Genomic DNA, 24022 nt, shown 5'->3' with positions numbered 1-24022 from the left:
CCCTTTGTTCCTGCCCCACCCGCAGGGCCCCCAGTAAAGAAGGAAGCAGAGGCAGTGTTCGCTCCTTTGCTACAGATGAAAAGCAGAGGAGAAAGTGCCCTCATGCAGGCTGTCCAGGCTACAGAGAGGGAAATGGTCCCTGGTTTCTAAACTGGATCCTTGAATGCATTTTCCCTAAGACATATTGCTAGACATAGCGTTAGGTTCTCTGGTACTACTACCATCCTCTAGACAGATTTTCAACCAAGAAAAATTTTGAGGGTTACTTGGAGATCTAAACATTTTATATGACAATGTTCCTCAAACAAAATGCTCTTCTAATTTCTGGACTTGTAGATTTCCCAAAGCCAAATATAAACAGCAGCCTGTATTGCATGATCCCTCTGTGTACACTTGGCCTAGGGAAAATGCTTGAGGCAAAGGGTGTGCCTTCTTTGAATCCTCCCCAGGAACCCTACCCAGGCCAGCACTTACTGCTGTGCCTTGCTCTTCAATGCCTGTTGAGTAAGAAACTGAAAACTGAATTTGGGCATCTGCTTTGACCTTGCCCACAGAAGTTTTGGAAAGTTTTGACCATGAATGCAAATAGCCATCAGCATCATGCTGCCTCACACCCAAGGTTTCTATAATATATCATTAGTTCAAGAATTGTATCACAGAGAACATCTTCCAGTCCATGGGACTCAGTTTGTTCAGGGAAGGCTATCTGTCATCGGGTGATGGCCCACAGCCCAGCTGCAGTCTGAACTAGGAGCAGCTTAAATGACACCTGCTCACCCAGAGCAGAGGAACTTCTGCATTTGGCTCCTGGCCCTGAGGGAGACTTTGCATGTTTGACTTTCTTGAGCTTTTTTCATGTCTACTTCTGTCTTCCACTAGCACACGGGTGGTGTGGTTAGGAGAAAATCAAAACAGCCTTTGAGCATTTCATCTTAATGAATTCCTTTTCTGGCTTGAATTTTTAAATATCTTGCTACCTTTTTTCAGCCTTCACCACAGAATTTGACTGATGCATTCAACTCTCAACTTCCTCATGTTTTTGGGCATTGACATTGAGGTTCCTCACGTGACTTTAGTGTTCAGCATGTCCTTTCACTCCTAGTTCTGCTCAGTTTCTACTGTCAGAGCTGCATGTCCTTCCACAGTCTGCAGTCGCATCAGTAGACATGATGCCATTGGCTGGGCAAGTTAAGCTGCTGCTCTGCCCAGGACCTCAGTTGCAGAGGTTTCAGTCGTATCTGCGTCATCTTCTCCATGTCTTGGATCTGTGTCCTGTGAGCATCAGAGATCTCCCCAACCAGGACTTTGTAGATAATCATGTGCTTCATATCCACAAAGCAATCTGTGTTTCCTGAGTGAGGAAACACATAGGGCAAAGCAGCAGCCTATATCCATTTTCCCCAATTGTAGTATTAGGCAACATATTTGACCACTACATTTTGTAGCAGCTCATCCATTCAGAAGCCAGCTGTGGTTAGAATGCACCATTAAAGAATAAGAAATTGCTTCCAGTCCTATGCATGCCATCAAATTGACCAAGTGTCAGATCCCCAGAGTATTTGAAAGAAAGGCTCTCTTTGTTGCAAAAACTAAGTCAGGAAGAGGTGAAGATGAAATTCACACACCTGTCATCAGCATCACCAACATTACCATCATCTCCCTCATCTCTGTAATAAATAGTGAATTGGGACAGGCAAGATTTCTAAGAATATATATCTCAAAAATGTGCATAGATCTATTAAAACAAATCTACTAATATGAAATCATTTAATAAATAAATCACATGTAATTTTTATTTTGTATAAATAGAAAATAATTTCTATTTGCTTAGACTTGTCTAGCTAAAAAATACCTTACATATATGAGTTTAGAGAAATCTCTTAACCTAGGTAAAATGAATATGAGCATTTCCTGTTCACGGACAACAAAACAGAGCCACAGATTGCCTCTGGGCCAAAGTTCCTGGGCTGGTGGTTGCCAGAGTCAGGACTAAACTCTTAGTCTTCTAACCACGGACCAGGATTTTCTTTATTCTATCATGCTGCCATGAGCAGGAAAGGGATACAGAAATTTCACACTTAAGAGCCTGGATTGAAGTGACATTTTATTTATATGGAGGAGGCTTTTTAGAAGGGATGTGAGAAGTTCTCCGGAAGCTTGTTATTTTAAGACAATATATTTTCTTCAAACCAAGAAGCAATATTTGAAGACTTTTGGTAAACGAAGTTCTGTGTTAAGCCTGGTGGTAGCAGGAAGGGTTGTACAGGACTTTTCTCACTTGTTATATTCAATTTACATTTTAATAAGACTTGGTAGTGAATTGTATAGCCAATTGCAAGGATAAATTTGAGTTGGTGTGACCTGAAATGCAGACAGATTATCTCTCTAAAGTTCAAAGGTGCAATGTCTAGGACCGATATCTGGAAATGTATGTAAGAACTCTCTAGCTCTGCATTCCCATCTGGCTAGTAGGTCACAGCTCTTCTAATATGAACCGCAGCTACACAATCAGTATAAAAGTCTACAATTACATCCATTCTTTGGAATCCTCTAAGCAAAGGAGGACATTCCTTGGCTGGTTTAGGAAAACCAGTGCAGATTTGCACTGAGAAAGGAATGCAGGGGAAGAGGGGCTAATGGTGAACAGATTAGGACTTCTACTAGCTAAAAAGGAATAAGGAAAGGAGAGAAAAGGAACTTTTAAAACACAGCTTCGCAAATGCTGTCAAGAGAAGTAGTATGAGTGAGATGATGGGGAAGTGGTAGAAGCAATGAATGGGAAATAATTAAATGGCAGAAAAGTTGCAATGAGGTGTTAGTAGCTGGCTAATGGATTGGAAGCTTTGTTAGTAGCTGGCTAACGGATTGGAACCTTAATCCTTATCCTTATGGTCTACATAGCAGTTGTAGCTTTCCAAGATGATCCAGTTCAACTGGTTAAAAAATAAAAAAGAGCCAAGGGTGTCAGGCAGGCAGGCACCATTTTCATCTTACAGCTGAAGACACTGAGTACAGGGAGATTAAGCATTTTATCCAAGGTCACATAGCTGGGGAGAGCCCAAAGCGGAGGAGCCATCTCCTGATGTCTAGGCCTGACTTCCAGTTACCTCTGGGTAACTGCCTCTCCACAGAGGGAAAAGGTCTTCACCCAGAACTCTTGGCGATGAACTGACCAAGTAAGGGATGAGGAGGAGGAGCTTCTCAAGAGTTCCTAGAGAAAGGAACTGGGGAAGATAATGGCCAGTAGGGTTGGTGCCAGGGACTCTAGAAGGAAGAGGCTGGAGACATCCAAGAGAAATAGGAACAACTGGACTGAGACAGTGCTTGGAAGATGAGCGGAGAGACGAAAAGGAAAGGCAAACTCTGGAAGCGGAAGCTGACAAAGTGTGGGAGGAAGGTCAATGGCCTGTGGAAAATAACTGAGAATTGCTGCCTGTGAAGCCAATGACATGCTGTCCTTGCCCACTGCTCCTGTCAGGTAAATTCATTCTCTCAGGGAGGAACTGCTTTACAATTTCAGCAGAGATGCCCAGCAGCTCGGTCATCATTTTTAAGCATTATGTTCATCTCACACCAGTGGGTGACATGTAAAGATGTGTGGTACAAGGTGTGTCAGAGGCCAGGAGCACCCAGCACACCTGACTGGGGTGTCAGAGGAGGGGCCCGGGACCTGACTTTGTGCTCACCTCCTGGATATTCTGCTTTGCCCGGCTGTCAGAGGGATGCATGATGGTCCCCATCACTTTCATGTTGCCACAGACAACCAGGGCTTCGTCCGGCGCATCTGTGTTGATTCCCACTCGACCGTGACAGACAACAGATTCTGGAACTTGTCCTCGCTGCCACAATGCATCACTGTCATTTTCAAATTGCCCAGGGTTAGAGGCCTGGAAAAATACATAAATATATTACAATTAAAGTTACAGTAGCTAGATGATCATGTTAGTGTTCAGAGCAAAGGCAAAGTGAATATTATCTAAGTCTTTCACAAGAGAATCCTGTATTGAGTGGGACATTCTGACATATCCGACTAACTCTGGGGCCCAGAAGAGCCAGGGAGGTTTCCCTAACCACTCTGCCTCCCCACTGGCAGGAGCTCTGTATACCCTGATTTGAAACATCCAATCTCTATTGCGTCTATCTGGAATTAAGAATGTGATCAGTTATACTAGGTGGATGATAAAGAAGAAAATTTAAAATGGCTATCTTTTCAGGAATAGTCATCATCATCATGATTTAAAATCAGAACATTACATCAGAAAATATTACAGATGTACTAAATCAGATAAATAAAAATACCTTGCATTTAGCTAGCCCTATTATAGTTTCAGAATGCTTTTGTATTTATGATTTCATACACAAGTGACAAGCAAATGATAATACAAATATATTTAATATACATCAACTATTCCCTAAGCACAGACGATACTAAGGAAGAATAATAACAGCTACATTTGTTGTGCGATAATTCACAGTGCAATTATATGAGCTATGTACTATTGTACTCATTTTATTGACACTGACACTCTGAAAAGATAAATAAATTGCCCAAAGCCACAAAGCTAATAAGTTCTGGAGCTGGAACTACAAGTCCTCTGATTATTAAATAATGATTTGCCTATTTCATGGCATTGCTTAGAAGTAGTCCTGGCAATCTTCAAAGAAAATCCAAGTGAAACCATTGGACTAGATAAAGTTCTGCAGATTTTACTCTTAAATAAAATTATTTGTCAAAGAATGCTCCACTGCACTGCATTCCTTCCTCCCTGCTTCCCTGTAGCCACTGAATTTATTCCCAAATATTTTAATGTAGGCATCTCTAAATCCCTCAAAATCCTCACAACAAAATTAAATTCTCTTTAAAATTATGATGTGTTTTTATGATTGAGGCAGGTTGTCACAACTTTAGACAAACAGTTGCGATCCTGATTATCTAAAAAGTCAGTACTAATACTTGACTTTTTACCTTTCTGGTGGTATATGATACATTGCAAGCTCAGCACCTGAATATGCATAGATTTTCTCTGAAGACTACTCAGGAAACCAGTAACAATGGTTTCCTCAAGGATGGAGCCTGGGAGATGGAGAAACAGTGGTAGGAGGAAGATTCACCTTTCACTATATACTCTCTTGGTATTATTTGAGTGTTTTGCCATATGCATTTGTTACAATTTTTAAAATAATCAAAAGAAACCACAAAGTTTATTTCTTAGTTTGGGTTTAAAGAACTTTTTGATGTCTTCAATTTCCTAATTCAATCCTAAGTGTCTGAACCCTGAGCTGCTTGGAAGACTCAATCATTGATACTTGATAGACAAAAGCAGTGAAAGAGGCCAGGTGTGTGGTGGCTCACACCTGTAATCCCAGCACTTTGGGAGGCTGAGGTGTGTGGATCACTTGAGGTCAGGAGTTCAAGACCAGCCTGGCCAACATGGTGAAGCCCCATCTCTATTAAAAATACAAAAATTAGCAATGTGTGGTGGCATATTCCTGTAGTCCCGGCTACTTGGGAGGCTGAGTCAGGAGAATCACTTTAACTCGGGAGGCGGGGGTTGCAGTGAGCTGAGATCACGCCACTGCACTCCAGCCTAGGGGACAAAGGGAGACTCTGTCTCAAAAAGAAAAAGCAGTGAAACAATGTAATGTAAAGTAATGGGGTGGGAGGGGGTAGTGGGGAGTGGGGGAAGAATATAAAGTAAAAACTTTGAACATTATTTGTGTAAATTTACTTGAACAAAGAGCTTTTCTGCAAGGTCCCTAGAGCCCCTTGGTTGTGAATGGCAAATTGGCTTTGACTCAAATCCTTTTATAGCAACCAATCAACTAAATCCAAAGGTATGCCACATAAGACGGTGGTGTATTTTTCTCTATTTTGAACATAATGAGCCACTTCAAAGAAACAAAATAAGACAGTGATGAATTTTTTTGTAATGAGCTTTGAGATAGTTATTATCTTGTTGGTAACTTGATACTGGAACAGCAGATATAAGTAGATTTAATTTTTTGGAACAGTTGCAATATTCTCACTTAGCTTTCATCAGATGAAAACTCAAATCCCTAAAATATGTTCACATTATTTTGGAAAGGGCCACAGATTCACAACATTCTAAATATATAGCCCTAGGGAGAATTCCTCATCAGTAACGGGATATGTTCTCATAAGATTTGTGAACTTATTTCCCTATTCTAGAATCCACAACCCTCATGTGTTAAAGCAAGCACAGTATACTACCTCTTTCTGGAATTATGAGTTTGTATTCACATGTGACCCAATAGTGGCTGATGGATATCAAACACCAAAACAAATTCATTAAAATTTCTAAAATACTTTTATTGTTTGTCTCATATTATCTTATTTAGGGAAGAGACCCAAGCATCCTAGTCTATGTTATAACACAAACTAGCTGTGTGACCTTGGGGCAGTCACTTAATCCTTCTGTACTGTGTCCTCCTCGGATGAATAAAGAATCATGTCTCCTTTACCCACCTCATAGGATTATTGTGGGATTAAGTGAAATCACGTGTGCATGAACGGTTTGCAAAAATGAGGATGAAACGCCTCAAAGTTATTCTCGACACACTCTCCTGGGCACAGCAGCAGCTATTTAACCTATAATCGCTTCATCTGCTCTCCTCAGCAACGCACCTGCAGAGTTGCACAATTCCGGGGGACGCCTTTCATTAAAAAAATACAATGTAAATGGCGCCCCCTGCAGGTTATTCGAATAGAAAACAGCATCAGCTGCAATGTGAGGCCTGTGCTGAGCTGGAAATGAAAAGCTGGAATTTGTTTTATCATCATTTGGGATTCGAAAGCAGCAGCCAAAGAACGAATAGAAGAGCTTGACCTGAGGAAGGTAGCTCTTAGGAAGCCCATTTTTGCGCCGTTTGAAAGAGTTACAGAAAAAGGACCTAGAAATACTCTGCTGGTGCTACTCGAAGCATGGTCTGCAGGCTAGCAATGTCAGCATCTCCTGGAAGCCTGTTAGAAATGCATATTCTCAGGCATCCCTGACCTCCTGAATCAAAAACACAGGTATCTGTGTTCTTACAAGCTCTCTGGGGATTCTTATTCATAATACAAGCTTGAGAACTACTTCTTTATACCATGTACTCCTGGTCATAAGTTCCCCTTCCGTAGTTGACAGAAAGATCTGTTGAGTTCAAAACAGGCGTTACTCCATAAACTGTTTTCTTTGAGTAAATAAAAATTCATCTGAACTCCAAAAGAGGAACGTGTGTGTCTGCATTTGTGTGTGTGTGTGTGCATGTGTGCACATATGCATTATTAGATCATCTTTTCCAATCCTAGGTTTGGTTTCCCACGTCACGCACTGCGATTTGCAGAGCAGTAGAGGAAGAATTCTTGGGGACATGCCCATTTCTATTCTTCTGGAAAAGAAACTGGAATAATTTATTGGTTTTCAAAATGAGGAAACCCTAGAGTGTCTTTGAAAGGCAGACAAAAGTAATCATCCCTCCTGCTTGCAACACTGCACTCCAAACCAAGTTTAATTAAGTATTTTAGAAGGAAAGTGAGGCTGAGAGAGAAGAGCCCAGTCATTAACAAGGGGAATCTGAAGGAACTCCTCTGGGGAATGCTCCCAGAAACAAAGACTCAGCAAATAAATCTGTTCTTTGGAGTAAGCCTTAATTTTCATTAAATTGGTCAATTTATACTACAGGACCATAATATACTGCTAAAGCTGTTTTGATTGACAACCCAGATGAACAATTACTGGGTCCTGCCCACCATTCTCTCTCCAAGTAGAATTCTGACAAGCTTGGTCTCCTGGATCCTTCCTGGAGGCCTGGAACTCGTCTAGATCTAACCCTTATACAATCACCCTTACCAAATAGTAAAATGTCAATCTCTGCCATTAGGACGAGTGGTTCTTAGGCCACAGAACAAGTCTGGATTTGCTTAAATGCAGTTTTCATTTCTCCATTTAATGTGGTCAGAGCTTATAGTGTCTTTGTCAAATTTTCTTCCCTTTCTTCATGCTGGAGCTCAAACTAACAGAACCAGAGCTACAAAAGCTCTTTTGTAGAATGTTGGCTTGTCTGCCCTTTGCCCGACCCATTTGTATGCACCTGTATAGGCCCCTCTAAAATCTCAGGTGGCAGAAAATGTATTCTGTGGACATTTCTAAAACTCACTAATTCAAACAATAATGCCATTTCTTAAACAATTAGATAAACCAAAAAGTCTGCATTCATTTTCACTTCTGTGTTTTACAGTTTGAATGAAATACTATCAATAAGATATTTCTAGTCGGGGGATGAACGGTTGATCTTAGTAATCCTTTTCTTCTCATTGCTGTTAAGGTAACTTTTGTGTTATCCAGCATGCTTGTAGAATAGGGTATTCTCTTTAACCAAAATTGTGTCTGGGAGAAAACGATCAGATTTGGAATACAATCATTTTTTAAAATAGAAATTTAGTGGATAGCATGACATCCAAATTGTGCTGAGTAAATTTAATATTTTTGGTATTCATACCAAATATGAATTATAGAACTTTCAACTTCTCAAAGTCATCATTATGATCTCATTATCATTGTGCTTTGGATTTGAGGAGGTGCCAAGTAACAGAGAGTTTTTGGTAAACAGAATGCTAGAGAGTGGAGCTCCCTCCCTCTCATGTTGCTGTTGTATGGACTTGCACGGCAGCTGCGTATAACTTTGCAGGAGCTGTCAAGAGCAAATGGAGAAACCTTGTCACTAGGTAAATTATACCAAGTATGCAGGTAACTAGCAGACTATCTGTCTCAAGCAAGTGTTATACAGCTCCAGAGAGTACTGTCATGATATCTAATCTATGCTGACTCTGAAAAGAATGGCATTATCTGTCTCTATTCCTTCCTAAGAGAAACAATATGCAACCTAGGTTTCCAGACTTTACTTTAAATCAGATTTGTTAGCACAGCAAGGCAATTCCAGATTACATTAAATAAGATGTCAAAGATGGCCCTGGCCCCTGCAGAGGGATGGACAGCCACCTCTGTGATTAGCTTATGATGTAAGGAGAGGGCCCCACCTGCCTCTGCCCCAGAGGATCCTCATTTGCTGCAGGTTACGTCAGACCCCACAAAAATGCAGCCTGGGGTGTGCATGTCCTTCCCTAACCCTGGGATTGCTGAACACATAAGTGTTTTACCTCATTTCTGTCATTACTTCATCTCCATTACAACGTTGAGACATAGTTAAAGGATTTCCACTAATAGAAGGCTTATTAATTTTAATTGACAAAAGGAATTACAGAGGCCCTTTGTTTCAGAACAGTTTGACACGGGCAAGGAGAGATGCCATTTCCCCAAACGGGCAGATCTTCTTCTCTTCCTCAGGGCCTCAGGTTAAAGCCACATACATGGGCAGGCCCATAGTGAACACTGTTCTCTAGTGGAGTTTGCATGACCTCCCTGTACCACTTCAAAGATCCATAACAACGCAGCCCCTCCCAGGGCTGCCAGGCCTGTGGCTACCTGTTACTTCATGCCTCTGGTATTTTCAGTGGTGGCCAGCCTGAACTCACACAGCTGCAGCTGCAGCTGCCAACAGCTTTATGTTTTGTGGCTGCCAAGACTCCCCTGCAGAGCTGTGACCAATCATTCATTCAGCAAAATGTGCTGAGCCAGCCACTCCTATGTGCTAGACAGTGGCCCAGATGCCCTGTACCACCAATCACTTTTGGCCTGGAATGCTTTCCTACCACTTTCCCCGCCCTGTGGGCTTTAAGGTCAGAGAGATCCAGGCTCCATTATTTACAATTCGTGAGATCATGGATTAGTTACTTAGCCTCTTAAGCGTCAGTTGCTCTGGGTATAAATAATGTAATGTGAAAGCATAACAATGTAAAATGATGTCATATGGAAATTGTTTAGCTCAGTGCCTAGAACATAGAGTAAAAACCAGAGTTTCTCAACCTCAACACCACTGACATTTTGGGACGTATAATTTTTTGTTGTGGAGGTTGTCCCGTGCATTGTAAGGTACTGAGCAGAATCCTTGGTCACTACCCACTAGATGCCAGCTGTGACAACCAAAAATGTCTCCAGACATTGCCAAGTGACCCTTGGAGAACAAAACTGCCCCTGGTTGTGAACAACCGTGTGAAAACTAAAATAATAGTTTCTGCTATTACTATCATTATCATCGAAATAGTATATTCGAGCACACCACTGAAAATTCAAATTCCGCCTACATGGGAGGAAAGCATGTGGGATCCAGAAAAGTCAGAGAACTGAGCTTACCCTTACAATGATCCTTTCGGAGACGTGGGCAGACAACAGATAGAACTGGTCTTGGTTAGCAGCATACAGTCCAACCACCAACATGAAGTATCTAATTCAGAGACAGCAGACCAATGCCAACACATCAGGAATGGAGACACAATTCGTACAATCAAATACCACCCAACAGTTGATCAACAGTGAACTTATCGAGAAGAGTTTGCCTATTTAAAGACTACCTTTTCCCTTCCGTTCTAAGTTGTCCCCGCAGTGAAACAAGAGAGTAGTTGATTCCCTTGCTATTGTTCTGGGTCAGCTCTTTGCCCAGTTGGTGGTATTTGTGAGCTGTTTTACAGGCCCCCAAAGAGCAGGAAAGCAAGCCACCCTGGGGAGATGTCCCAGGAGGGGTCTGGGGTGCTGATTCAGCACAGGCCTCTCCACGCTGCAGTCCTGGGCCCTCAGCACAGCATGGCTCACAAATACAACAGGAAGCCACCTTAAAAGTCCCTTTGTTCAGAGCCACAGAAGCCACATTAAGGCCTGGGCCTTAATGGAGGCTGACTCCTAGGGTCTGCCCCACCACACTGGATGCTTCCCAGTTCAGCCTGCTCTTGGCCATGTATCCTATGTCTTCGACAACCTCAGGGCTTGACTTTAGCCAAAGACTGAGACCTCCCTTTCAGTTGCTTCCAAGGCAATTTTCATCACTGTTATTTCAATTACCTCTTCATATGTACCACTGATGAGACAGTTTTAAGACTAGACCACTTCTTAAAAGTCAAAATTAAAACTGCCTTCTTCAAAGAAGCTTTTGCCCTAAGAACTGCATGAAAAAACGTCACCAGCTTCTTCTGTAAGACTCCTGTTCTCCTAGAGAACAAGTTTCCCTCTGCACCTAAAGTAAACCAGTAAGAGTAGTAACCGTTATCATTATTAGTATTAGCTACTATCAAGAGCTCAGTGTGTCATGTACCATGCTAAGCAGTTTACCTACATTAGTCTATTTAGATCCCCAATAGAGACAATAACAATATTTTACTCCAATACTTTATTGGAGTAAAATATTGTTATTGTCTCTATTTTACAGGACAGAAATATGAGTCCCAGAGAGGTTAAGTTATATGCCCAAGGTCACTCACCTAGTAAATGCCAGTATAAAATAGTCAAATTCAATTCTATCCAACTCCAAAACCTATGTTCTAAACCCAGCAGTTCTCAAACTTGAGCATTATCAGTGTCACCTGGAGGGTTTGTTAAAATACAAATTGCTGAGCTCCATCCCCAGAGTTTTTGATTCAGAGTTTTTGATTCTTCAGTAAGGCCCGAGAACTCGCATTTTTAACAAGTGTCCATCTCTGCTAGTCCTGGAATCACACTTTGAAAACCACAGGTTTAAATCATGAAAACAAGTTATTTATTTTCTTTTTTAATCAAAAAGGCCATAGCAGAACTTCAGGACTAGAGACCAGCACACTGGTTGAGAAATGCAGTCAGTCCTCAATCTTTGGATGGCAATGAAACATAAACGTGGTCACTCTAGAAAACCATGGAGGGAATCGAGCCAGGCAGAGATAGGGCAGGGCAGGAAGGTGGGCATTGCAGGGTATGGGTGTGGGAGAAGAAAGATGTCCACAGGTAAAGGAGAAATGTTAATAAACTGAGAGTCAGAGAAGGGAGGAAAGTGGCTTAGAGGCCCTGTGTGCTGGCTGGTAGCACCAGGAGGATCAGAGGGGCCCCAGGAGGGCACTTTCTGGACAGATAAAGTACCCAGCCACACTGCCATGCACACAGTGACCTCAGTACCTCTGGTCTGGATTTGGTTTTCCCTTTTTTCTCATATTATTTGCTGTGGTTTCACTGAAGTGTAATCGTCCCAGCGTTACTTTGGTGACCTGGTCAGCCAGTAGGTCAATTCTAAAACAGCAAAAAACCAACAGACTATAAGAGAACACCAAATCTCTGATTATATCTAATCCACTTTCAGACTCTCAACTATGCTTGGTTCCCAGTTGTCACCACACTGGGAGAACAGTTTATTCTAGTCACTGATTATTAACTGCTATCCACAGCATGGTCAGGAATAGCTGCCAGGAAGGCCATGGAATATCTTGAAGGGTAAGAAATGCTCAGTCAGCAAAAGCTCAAGCCTGGAGTTTCCAACTCAGAAGGGCCGTATGCTCCATATACCCGGCATGGTTCCTTTTACCTCCACAATGGGGAAAGAAAATCTTTCATTTGTGCCACTGCCACTGTTGTGACAGCATTCACCTCTTGACTGAAGCAGTTTAGGTCTCGCATGAATGCCTTTGCACGCCCTTCACGTATTTGCCTCTCCTAGCCTAGCAGTGGGAGGCAGCTTCCTCCAAAGGAAGGCCACATACACCCTGCCCAGGCAAGGGAGAACCAGACGCACCACACACATTTAGTGCTGTGTTTGTACAAGTGGCTTCTGGACTGTCCGGGCCATGAAACCATCTTCTTCTCAGCCCAAAGGGGGTTGACTCAGGGTCAAAACCCTGAGATGTCTCCACTGTATCCCAGCCAAACCAGTCAAAAAGCAAATCCCACTCACTCTAAGTCATCCTACAGAGAGGACTCTAGCTTGGACTGCCATATTGCTTTGCATACTACCAGCTATATATGCTTTCTATATTGGAATCCATTCCGCAAACTATTAACATGGCTTTAAAGAATAAGAAAAAATGACTTCTAAGTACAGCATGGATATACAATCTTGAAATTAATTCAATCAACATCATGCTGATTTAAATGAAAAATTAAAAGAAAGATCTAGCCATGATTTATCTCAAGGAACTAAAATTGTTAGTAAGGTTGTTAGCAAAGTTTTTAGCAATAAACAACATAAAAATAACAGTGGTTTAAAAATTGATCATTTTATAAAGAATTTTTACAACAGTTTCAATGCATAGTACAACTCTATTTTTGTTGATAAACATATATGCATAATGTTAACATTAATACTACATTAATGGTAGGGGCGCTGTGGCTCACACCTGTAATCCCAGCACTTTGGTAGGCTGAGCCAGGCAGATCACCTGAGTTCAGGAATTCGAGACCAACCTGGCCAACGTGGTGAAACCCCATCTCTACTAAAGATGCAAAAAATTAGCCGGGCGTGGTGGCTCATGCCTGTAATCCCAGCTACTCCAGAGGCTGAGGCAGGAGAATCACTTGAACCCAGGAGGTGGAGGTTGCAGTGAGCTCAGAGTGTGCCACTGCACTCCAGCCTGGGCAACAAGAGCAAAATTCTTTCTCCAAAAAAAAAAAAAAAAACCTACATTAACATTATTAATTTGGATGCTGTGGTAGGTTTCATTTTAAGTAAGCAAAATAAATTAGATAATAAATAAAATTATATATATATATAAACAAATAAATTAGATGTTTATTCACAAAATATTCACATAGGAATTCAGAAAATAAATTCTTACTTAACAGGATTGAAAATCTTTTTGCTCCTATCTGCTTGGGACTGTTCAATAGCAATTATTTGATTGGTGGCTTCTACCTATATGAAACAACAAAAAGTAAATTAATTAATTAATTTATTTATTTATAAAAATGTTAATTAGCAAAGAATGTTCGAGTACTTAAAAAGCTTTTCAAGGCATCATCCTAGGCACTGGGCAGGAGGAACAAGTCATGAAAAGACACATAAGACAGGAGTCCTTACCTTAACGCAGTGTTCTGTTGATGAGGAAAGAAATAAATACCTGTGAAATTAAACAACGAGAACACAAGACAGCAGAGTATTTCAGGTACGCAGTGAATACAGAGGAGGCTAGAAGATGACTAAACATCAGGGGTAAGGCAGCTTCTTATTCATTCATTCATTCTAGAAGTACTTATGGAGCACCCACTATGTACCAGGAACTGCTTTAGGCATTAGAGATAAGAACTGAACACAATTAACAAAATTTCCTGTCCTTGGGGAGGTTACATTCTACTATGAAAAAACAATGATATACAATATAATAAATAAAACATAGGAATTAGCATTTATTCAGCATCTGCTACCAACTCTTCTTGTTCTGTGATATTGAAAAGGACTTATGAGACCAGCCCTATAATATACAACTGATGGGTATTCACATTGTAACAAATCTTTCTAGAAAGCAATTGGTGGTCTATATCAAGAGTTTTAATAATATTTGTATCTTTCATGTGTAAATTCCCCACTGGAATGTATTCTTATGCAAAGGTGGGTTTACATGGATGTTCACTGAAGTTTTATTAACAATAAAAAATGGAAAATAAACAAAACTAATAATAATAATTAACACGATGCATCCATACAATGGAAAACTATATCATCTTTGTGAACAATATTTTTATGGGGTCCTTAATAATATCATACAATGTGATGTTCACAATATAGCACTAGCAATATGAGATTAATTTCAATAACAGAAAAAATGAGAAAAAAATAGGCTACCAAATGGTGGATCCCAAATACAAATGAATTTTATCTCTTTTTCATACTTTTCTATTATGTTCCAAAATTTTCACAATGAACTAATATTACATTCATATTCATAAAATGAATGTCTTTTTGTTGTTTGTTTGATGTTTTTATGTATTTTTGTTTTTGTTTTGTTTTTAACAGCTCAGTTTGGTACAAGAACAGTTATGCGTGCAGTAGCCAAGCCTTAGTGCCTAAGCCCAGGTTAGCTATCAGAATAAAATATGTCGGCCAGGCACAATGGCTCATGCCTGTAATTCCAACACTTTAGGGGGCAGAAGCAGGAGGATTGCTTGAGCCCAGGAAGTTGAGGCTGTAGTGAGCTGTGATAGAGCCACTGCACTCCAGCCTAGGTGACAGAGTAAGACCCTGTCTTAAAGAAAACAAAACATCAACAAAAACAACAAAATATGCAGATAATGAACGCTTCTCCCTCTTAGGAACTGGATATAAAGTTACAATTTAAGAAATACTTTTTGATCACTCAGAAGTCATATTACCTACATTCTGAACCCAGCTCTATCATTTACTACTTTGGATGAATTGTATAACCTTATTGGTCCTCAATCTCCCCTCTGTTAAACTGTAGAGGAGGGATATTGACTAAATTAGTAGCTCCTTGGCGTTTTTTTAGGTCACAGATCTCTTTGATAATCTGATGAAAATAATGGATCTACTTAATATGGAAATGCATCAACATCAATAAAAATAATTAAAAATACATTTAGTAAAAGAATTGCAAGAGTATTCACTGAAAACTATAAAACTACAATTTGAAGTGATGCTGTGCCATTTTCTGAGCCCAGGCTTATGAAATTTGCATCTTGGCTGGATATGGTGGCTCATGCCTGTTATCCCAGCACTTTGGGAGGCCGGGGCAGGAGGGCCACTTGAGCCCAGGAATTCAAGATCAGCCCAGGCAACATAGTGAAACCTCATCTCCACAGAAACAGCCAGACATGGTGACACACACCTGTGGTCTCAGCTATTTGGGAGGCTCCCACTTGAGCCCGGGAGGTCAAGGCTGCAATGAGCCATAATCATGCTGCCGTGCTCCAGCCCGGGTGACAGAGCAAGACCATGTCTCAAAGAAAAAAGAAAGAGAGAAAGAGAGAGAGAGAGAGAGAGGAGAGAGAGAGAGAGAGAGAGAGAGAGAGATGAAAGAAAGAAAGAAAGAAAGAAAGAAAGAAAGAAAGAAAGAAAGAAAGAAAGAAAGAAAGAAAGAGAGAAAAAGGGACATCTTTCACTTCACTTGTCTTGCAATGTTTATTCTTAGAACCCAGCCACCATGCTGTGAAGAAACACAAGCTATCCCATAGAGCAGTTCACATGGAGAAGAGCTAAGCCCTGTCAGTTAGAGCCCCATTTGAGCTCCAGCTGATGGCCAGCCCAAACTCAACAGGCATCTGAGTACTTCTTGAAAATGGCCCAGTTAAGCTGCCCCAGTTGATGACTTCTGAACAAAGATGAGTTGTCATAGTCACACCCTGACCCAGTTGCAGATTTGTGACCAAAATAAAGGACTGTTATTCTTTTAAGTCATTTTGGGATAGTTTGTCATGCAGTAATAGACAACTGAAACAAAATAAATGTTGACTGATGTAAACTGAACTAAATAAAAGACACACCTTAATGCCAAAAGCTTTCAAGTAAAACATTTCTATTGGCTTTAGGCCCATCTCGGTTTCAACAAATTTTGGACTTCCCCAAACTTGGACATGAATGGTTATCTGAAAATGATTCTTCTTTTGGCAAACAAAAGCTTCATCTGCTGGTGAAAAATTAAATCCTTTGTCTGTTACAACTCGATAGCCCACATCAGGTCTATGAAAAGAGAAACCAAGAAACCAGTTTTACAAATGTTTTCTACATATTTATTTTCATTAACAATACTAGTTATATAAACATTTCAAGAAAATGTACTGTGAAAAGTGCCTTTTGCTATATTTAATCAATTGATTTCTTAAATTTTTAATGAGGAAATAAAAATAACATTTCAAAACACAGCTGGCTATTTCCCAGCTTTTTATTTTCTCACAAAAACATACAATCTTTTTTTTTTTTTTTTTGAGATGGAGTCTTGCTCTGTCCCCTAAGCTGGAGTGCAGTAGCACCATCTTGACTCACTGCAACCTCAGCATCCCGGGTTCAAGCAATTCTCCTGCCTCAGCCTCCTGAGTCGCTGGCACTACAGGTGTGCACCACCACGCCCAGCTAACTTTTGTATTTTTAGTAGAGACAGGGTTTTGCCATGTTGGCCAGGCTGGGTTTCAAACTCCTGACCTCAAGCGATCCCACCCGCCTCGGCACCCCAAAGTGCTAGGATTACAGGCGTGAGCCACTGCACCCAGTCAGAAGTATAATTCTTGCCAAATGGAAGCATTATTTTTTCAGATTGCCTTTCCCCTTTGTGCTTTCTAGACTTTTAATTTGACTCCACAATACAATAGAAAAATGTAGGCTAGATGTTGAGAAGTCAACACATTACTTAGACTTGTGAAATATCTGGGGTAGAATTAATCTCTTTTCTCCTTTAGGGAAAAAAAAAAAAAAAAAAAAGTCCCAAAATTTCACCAGTAACACAATATCTAAAAAGTCACTTGGATGAAAGAATATTCAGCCTATTGATGATCATATGAAAAAGCAGACTTAGCTTAGGAATAGCTTAGACTAGGAATAGCTCTGAAATCAAATCAACCAGAGCCAGTTACACAATCGATTGGAAACCTGTTTTCACTAGAGTATGGTCATTTCCTTTTTATTCTCCCAACTTGGTAAAAGCACCGAAAACCTACCATGGTGGTTACTTCTGCAGAAAGAAATGGGATAGTGGCAGGGTGGCTAATCAAATTTTTGCTTTATTGGTTTTAACATTGCTGTTTCCAATAGCAATGCTTTGTGTATATAAATTGAGCATTCCAAATCTGAAAATCCCAAATCTGAAGTGCTCCAAGATCCTAACTTTTTTTTTTTTTTTTTTTTTTTGAGACAGAGTCTTGCTCTGTCGCCCGGGCTGGAGTGCAGTGGCATGATCTCAGCTCACTGCAACCTCCGCCTCCTGGGTTCAACAATTCTCCCTGCCTCAGTCTCCTGAGTAGCTGGTATCACAGGCTCCAGCCACCATGCCCGACCAATTTTTGTATTTTTTTAGTAGAGATGGGGTTTCGCCATGTTGGCCAGACTGGTCTTGAACTCCTGACCTCAGGTGATCTGCCCGCCTCGGCCTCCCAGAGTGCTGGGATTACAGGCGTGAGCCACTGCGCCCAGCCGATCCAAAACTTTTTGAACATCAATATGATGCTCAAAAGAAATGCTCACTGGATCATTTCAGATTTCAGATTTTTGGATTAGGATAAGTATAACACAATCTTCCAAAATCCAAAAGAGTTTCCAAATCAGAAATACTTCTGATCTCCAACATTTCAGATAAGGAATACTCAAACTGTAATAGGTTTAATAAAATAATTCTAAAATGTTCATAAAAAGAAAACATATTAAATGCATAACATTATCAAATAGAGAATATAAAAGTTGAAAACTTCTTTGGTGAATTTTTCCCATGCATGATGAAAATATGCAGCAGGATTTTTAATTCATCAAGCTTCCTAAATGCGGGTTTCTTCTCAAGAAAGAAGCTCTCCACAAGCAGAGGAGGGCAGTACTCACTGCTGTACTACTGTACAGCTCTATGCATCCTGGGATCTCAGTTTGGATGGCTGCTATTATGATGAATAACACAGAGTTTCTAAATTTTCCTCTAATTCCAGAAACAGAAAAAATTAATGGGTCTCTTGGGAGAAGAGTGTTCATGTTCTTTGCACCTCCCCAATTGATCAAGTTATTGAGTCATTGATTACCCTGAAGAAGCCAATCAGTCAAAGGCTTCACAATCACAGTGCCTGCCAGCAGCAAAAAGAAAATCCATTGAATGAAGAATTTCATAAAGACTACACGTCTTATGCCATCTGGAAACTTCTTATTGACTCAGGTTTCTGCTAATTTGTTCATCTAAAGGCTAGATGGATAGAACAATATAGATTTTACTACCGAGGGTAGTAAGAACTGTCTTGGTTGAGAATAAAAGGAGATTTTTGGTGATGTTTTATGCTTCACTGTCAAAAACTCTGAAAAAAAGTACAGCTAAGATATGAGCATTAGGCTGAAATTTAGGGCAGCAGTAATCAGAAATGGAATCAATCAACAAGAATTATACTGTTGACGATTATTCTGAACCTTAAACACCAACCTCTGATTATAGAAATCTGCTTACCTAAGAATGGCAATTCTGCTTTTGATATCAAAAGTTAAGTATAAAGTCAATTAAACTGGTTTTTTAAAAGTTCCTTGATAGCATTGAAACATTATTCCGAAAAAAAATTGATAAAATTTTAATACCCTAACTGTACTGTTTTTAGGTAACTTAAGAAAATGATATTTTTGTAACAAATTAGACCTAACCATATAAGAAAAGATGGGTGTTTTTCTGTCTCATTGATATAAGTAGTGAAATTAGGAGGGCCTGAATTCTAATCTGGGTAAATATTGCCTGCCTTTTTTGCTTAGGAAAAGTGAATTATGACTAAATACTCAACATAAATCTGCCTCAATACTTTTGAGTTGATACTATCTGTGTTCTCCTTTCTTTCCATATCCTCTGTGTTCTTCATTTTCTTCTAGATTATTGGAGCCAAGATAGGCTGTTCAAAAAAACTTAAAAATGTTTTCAAATAAGAAGAGAAATAACACTTACCTTGAAAACTTGATCAACTTGATGCATAGAGCCTTGGAAGCAGTTAAGTTTTAATTAAAACATTGAGCCTGCATGTGACAGTTTCATACCTCGGTGCTCATATTTCATATAGAACATGGAGTATTCCCCAAGAGATAATCTAATGAAGGCCAAGCCTCAAAGCCAAAACCCATGGACCCCTCATTTCTTTTTCTAATTGCACACGGTAGAAAAGACACAAAGTCATGACATTTCAATGATACAATGAGCAATGAGCTTCCTTTAGCTTATTAAACATACCAACTCCCAAAGTCTGTTCAACTCCCTAGATTTTGTTTTAAGGAAAATATTTCTTCCCCCTAGTACATCCACCATAAAAGCTCTAGTGATAGTTTTACTGTATTTGAATTTGGAAAATGTTAAAAGGCACTCAAGTTATAGCCCAGTGAAAATTCTAGAAAATTTAGGTAAGTAAATTACATGCTAAGAAATAAAGAAGTTTAAAGGATGTTTAAGAATAATAATATAGGAGTCCACATTTATTTCTTGAAACTATATTATGTCATAAAAATTGGGTGAAGGTTTTCCACTTTTTTAGGATGTTTTGTATTATTTGGCTTCAGACTCCTTACCATAAAGAAACCACCTACCATGATTGCTGCAGGATATATTGCCAATGAACTTGGTAATATTCATTCACAGCATATATGCTGGTGGTGGTCATTGGCTCACAATTTAATGTGGCCCCCAGAAAATTATTTTATGGCATTATAAATTAACTGCAGGATTAAATGTTAGTGAGTTGGGGAACGTCTATATTCCAGTTTTTAGTTTAAACTGGGCCTATGATCCCAGAAAGATTCCTTCTTTCTCCATCATTTAGTGGTTAAATTATAATCAGATAGAACTATAAGTCTGGCTTTCTGAAGGCCAGAAACCCATGTCCCAACTATTTCTTTGTTAGGATGCAAAAAATGAGGAGTAAGACAGACACTTTCTCATTGACTTGCCCCACTTGACCAGAGGTGACCTCAAAGCTCCAGTGCTTGAACTCACTACTGAGATTTGGCACTGCCTTTCTCCCCTCACTCTCCAGCCCACCCAAGGCCACTTACAGTTTTTCATAATGACTGTTTAGTAAGCTGTGCCAAGGAACACTATGGTATGGCTGCCACTTCAGAGCAGGGGAGCACTGGTCTGGAGGCATTCCGTGCTGTCCCTCACTGTCAGGGTCCTGGACTTCACAGCTGTGACTCCTACTTGTCACTGCAAAGAAACAGGTGGGTCAGAGCCTTCCTTCCAGGCTGTTTTTCCTAGACTCACAGCTAGCAGCATGAAGCTGATGAGTGGGCCATGTGTAAGGCAAAGTGACCAGGGAAGTGTCATGTGCTGGGGGTAGGGGGTGTGCTGCTGACCTCATTTTCTCATCTGTAAAAGAAGCAGCCTGGAGTCAGCAATGTCAACGGGTGGGGGGACTTGTTGGAAACTTTGTTCCTAATATCTATCTACCCTACATCCTGCATAGCTTCTCCTCACTTTCAGTCTGTGTGGTTGCAGTGAAGTCCACTCCCAGAGCCAGGAGGGTAGGTGACCCAGCTCAATCAATCAAAGTACAGCATTCAGTCCTTGCATCAGTAATTGCATCAGCGGTGGACATGTGGCCTATCCCAATTCAAGCAGAGTAGATCTCAGCACTTCAGGGATGCTCACTCTTCTCCATGAAGTTTGAACCTGCAAGATACATCGCCAGCAGCTGCTGGCACCATTTTGGGACATGAGGAAAAAGCCCATCTGGGAATGATGCCAGCACAGCAGAAGGCAGAGTTAAAAATGAAGGGCACCCAGTCCTCACAGTGTCATATGAGTTCTGGGACCCAATTCTAAACCTCGGGTTACAGGAGCCAATGGTTCCCCTGATTCTGTTTTTTGCTTGGTTTTGTTGTTGTTGTTTTATTTTGCTTTTTTTGCACAAGACAGTTTGAGGGTTTGCTGTCTTTTTTTTCAATGTTGGTTTGTTTTTGTTCACTGCAACCAATATATTTTAATTTTGGCAGGTCTTTTGTGGCTCCAAGATTCTGTGGTCCAACTAGTTTTTTGAACTTAGACCAGTTATTTATTCACTTGGAGTCTTACTTCCCTCAACTGCAAAACAGAAATTAAAAACATGTATCCTGCCATCTTTACACATCACAGCATTACACAAGCAGAGAGAATGACATAATGGAAGTGAAAGCACTTTCAGAAGCTAGAACCAAGATAAAGTAACAGAGAAAATCTTGTTAGTGTGCAATATCAACTGTAGAAAACTGCCACTTTTCTATGTCAAAAATGGTCAAATAACAGCAATTTCACATGTGCAACCTACTATTTTGCATAATCCTTGCAACTTGTCTTAATTTGAGTATGCCTCCTAAACCATATGGATTCAACCTCAGATAATTTTTATGTAAAATGGTATTGGTATGGTTGCTGTTCCCTTTTCTTTTCTTTTCTTTTCTTTTTTTTTTTTTTTTTTGAGACGGAGTCTCACTCTGTCGCCCAGGCTGGAGTGCAGTGGTGCGATCTCAGCTCACTGCCAGCTCCGCCTCCCTGGTTCACGCCATTCTCCTGCCTCAGCCTCCCGAGTAGCTGGGACCACAGGCGCCCGCCACCACGCCCAGCTTGTTTTTTATATTTTTAGTAGAGATGTGGTTTCACCGTGTTAGCCAGGGTGGTCTCAATCTCCTGACCTGGTGATCCGCCTGCCTTGGCCTCCCAAAGTGCTGGGATTACAGGTGTGAGCCACTGCACCTGGCCTGCTGTCCCCTTTTCTTTTAACTCCTTTACCATCATTCATGCCCGACATCAGGAGGGAATGGGAAATAGTGGGTGTTTGTGAGACCAGGTTCAGGCTCTCAGTAACAATGTACAAATAGGACATTAGCTCCTATTGAATGCGTCCACCTTGGAGAATTCTCCAAGCCCACAGCTTGGAGAATGCAAGAGAAAGGAGCTGGGTTGTTTTTTAATCTTCAAACTTTTCCTTTCTTTATACTTCCATTGAGGACTTCCTAAAATAAATAAATAGAGCTGCTTCAAGTTGCTTTTCATCCCAAATGTAAAAAACAAACAAACAAACAAACAAAAAAGTATTTCTTTTGGGGTATTGCTATTAAATGTCACTTAAGCAAAATATGCATTTTTTGTTTTTATAAAACACCTATTTTAGAAAGATTTCTCAAAACCCTGAAAAACTTTTTTCCCAGCTACAAACACAGGAAGTGGACAATGCAAGGAGCTCTTCAGGCTCTCACTCCTCCAAAAGCCACCTGGTCTATTTTCAAAAAAAAGAAAGAAACCCTTCTATGGTTATCCTGCTTACACCAAATTGAGAGAAAGAGAGAACGTAATTCTTTCTTTTTTGTCTTCCTCTCCCCTACAATGAAGAAAGGGTTGAGAGCTTGGAGTTTCGAATCAAGGCAGATCTGGGTTTGAATCACAATTCTACACTTAAGGGCTGAACAATCTTACAAAAATGATTTAAGCTCTCTGAGCTTCAGTTTTTCCATCTGCAAAATGGGAGTAACTATGTTACCTCCCGAGTTGTTGAAGGGGTTCAATGAGGCCATGACTGCAAAACGCAGAGCGCAGTGTCTGCCACTGGTAAGAGTTTAAACAATGGTGCCTTCACTAGTGGCGCTGTCATTATCGCTGTACTTGTTTCAACTTAGGTGGCTCAGAATTTCCTAAGAAGCCTTGGGAAATACTTCTGTTGTTGGCCTCCATGGTAGCTCTATCTAATGTGAAACGACTAACCCATGTGCCTGACTGAATACCGGCTAAATCATGCCCTTTCCCACTCAAGCGTGGCAGCGAGGTCAGTGTTCCCAGGCATGCATCCAAAAGCCAGCTCGACTCCTGCAGACACTGATGGGGAGAGTGGACAGGGGCAGGGAGGATTGTCAAAGACAACAGCATTTCCTGCCCTTTGTCATCTAAACAGTAGGGGTATCAGAGCAGCCGCTCCAGTAGGGGTGACACAGTTGTGGCTTCCCTGGGAGATGGCTATCAGATGGGAAAAGCCTAGGGACCAGAAGCTGGGATTACAGGCCCACACTGAAACCCAAGGCACACACCTGAGCCTAGTGCTAGAACTTATTCATATTAATACTACTAGTGATGGTCTCCTGCTTTGAGTGCTTTCTGCACCACAGGTGCCATCCCAGACACTTTACATAGTATTCCATCAGCTCCTTAAACTATCTCCCAGGTAAGAATCCTTTTGTTCCATAAACTTTCTTTTTTGAAGGACCCTGTACATCAAGAAGAGTATACAGATCATGAGTACACAATTTTATATTTTACAAAATGATCTAGCGGTATAGGACATTTTGAGCCCTCCAGGAGATACCTACATGCCCCCATCAATAATTAGTCTCTCCTCGCCAAGACTGACCACTATCCTAAAATCTAACACCATAGCAGAGTTTATAGGAATGGAATACTATGATGTAATATATACTCTTGTATGCGGAGCTGGCCTTTTTTTTTTTTTTTTTTTTTAAGGGTCTTGCTCTGTCACCCAGGCTGGAGTGCAAT

General features: G+C 40.6%; 1 protein-coding gene across 7 annotated transcripts in view; it reads right to left on the bottom strand.

The window, feature by feature from the left end:
• MYRFL (myelin regulatory factor like) overlaps nt 1–24022 on the bottom strand; it is a 116098-nt gene that overhangs the window by 44479 nt on the left and 47597 nt on the right. For all 7 annotated transcript variants that reach the window (XR_013401232.1, XM_077954717.1, XM_077954718.1 and 4 more), the window contains 6 exons: nt 20560–20710; nt 16344–16539; nt 13685–13761; nt 12036–12146; nt 10254–10344; nt 3687–3887 (listed from right to left, as the gene is read on the bottom strand). Coding sequence is in view for 6 of the 7 variants with exons in the window: in XM_077954717.1 (XP_077810843.1) it covers nt 3687–3887; nt 10254–10344; nt 12036–12146; nt 13685–13761; nt 16344–16539; nt 20560–20710 (827 nt within the window). In the remaining variant the exon portion in view is untranslated. The remainder of the gene's footprint in view (nt 1–3686; nt 3888–10253; nt 10345–12035; nt 12147–13684; nt 13762–16343; nt 16540–20559; nt 20711–24022) is intronic.

This window comes from Macaca mulatta, chromosome 11 (assembly GCF_049350105.2).
Source record: "Macaca mulatta isolate MMU2019108-1 chromosome 11, T2T-MMU8v2.0, whole genome shotgun sequence".
NCBI lineage: Eukaryota > Metazoa > Chordata > Mammalia > Primates > Cercopithecidae > Macaca > Macaca mulatta.
This window is presented reverse-complemented; position numbering and strand designations above follow the sequence as displayed.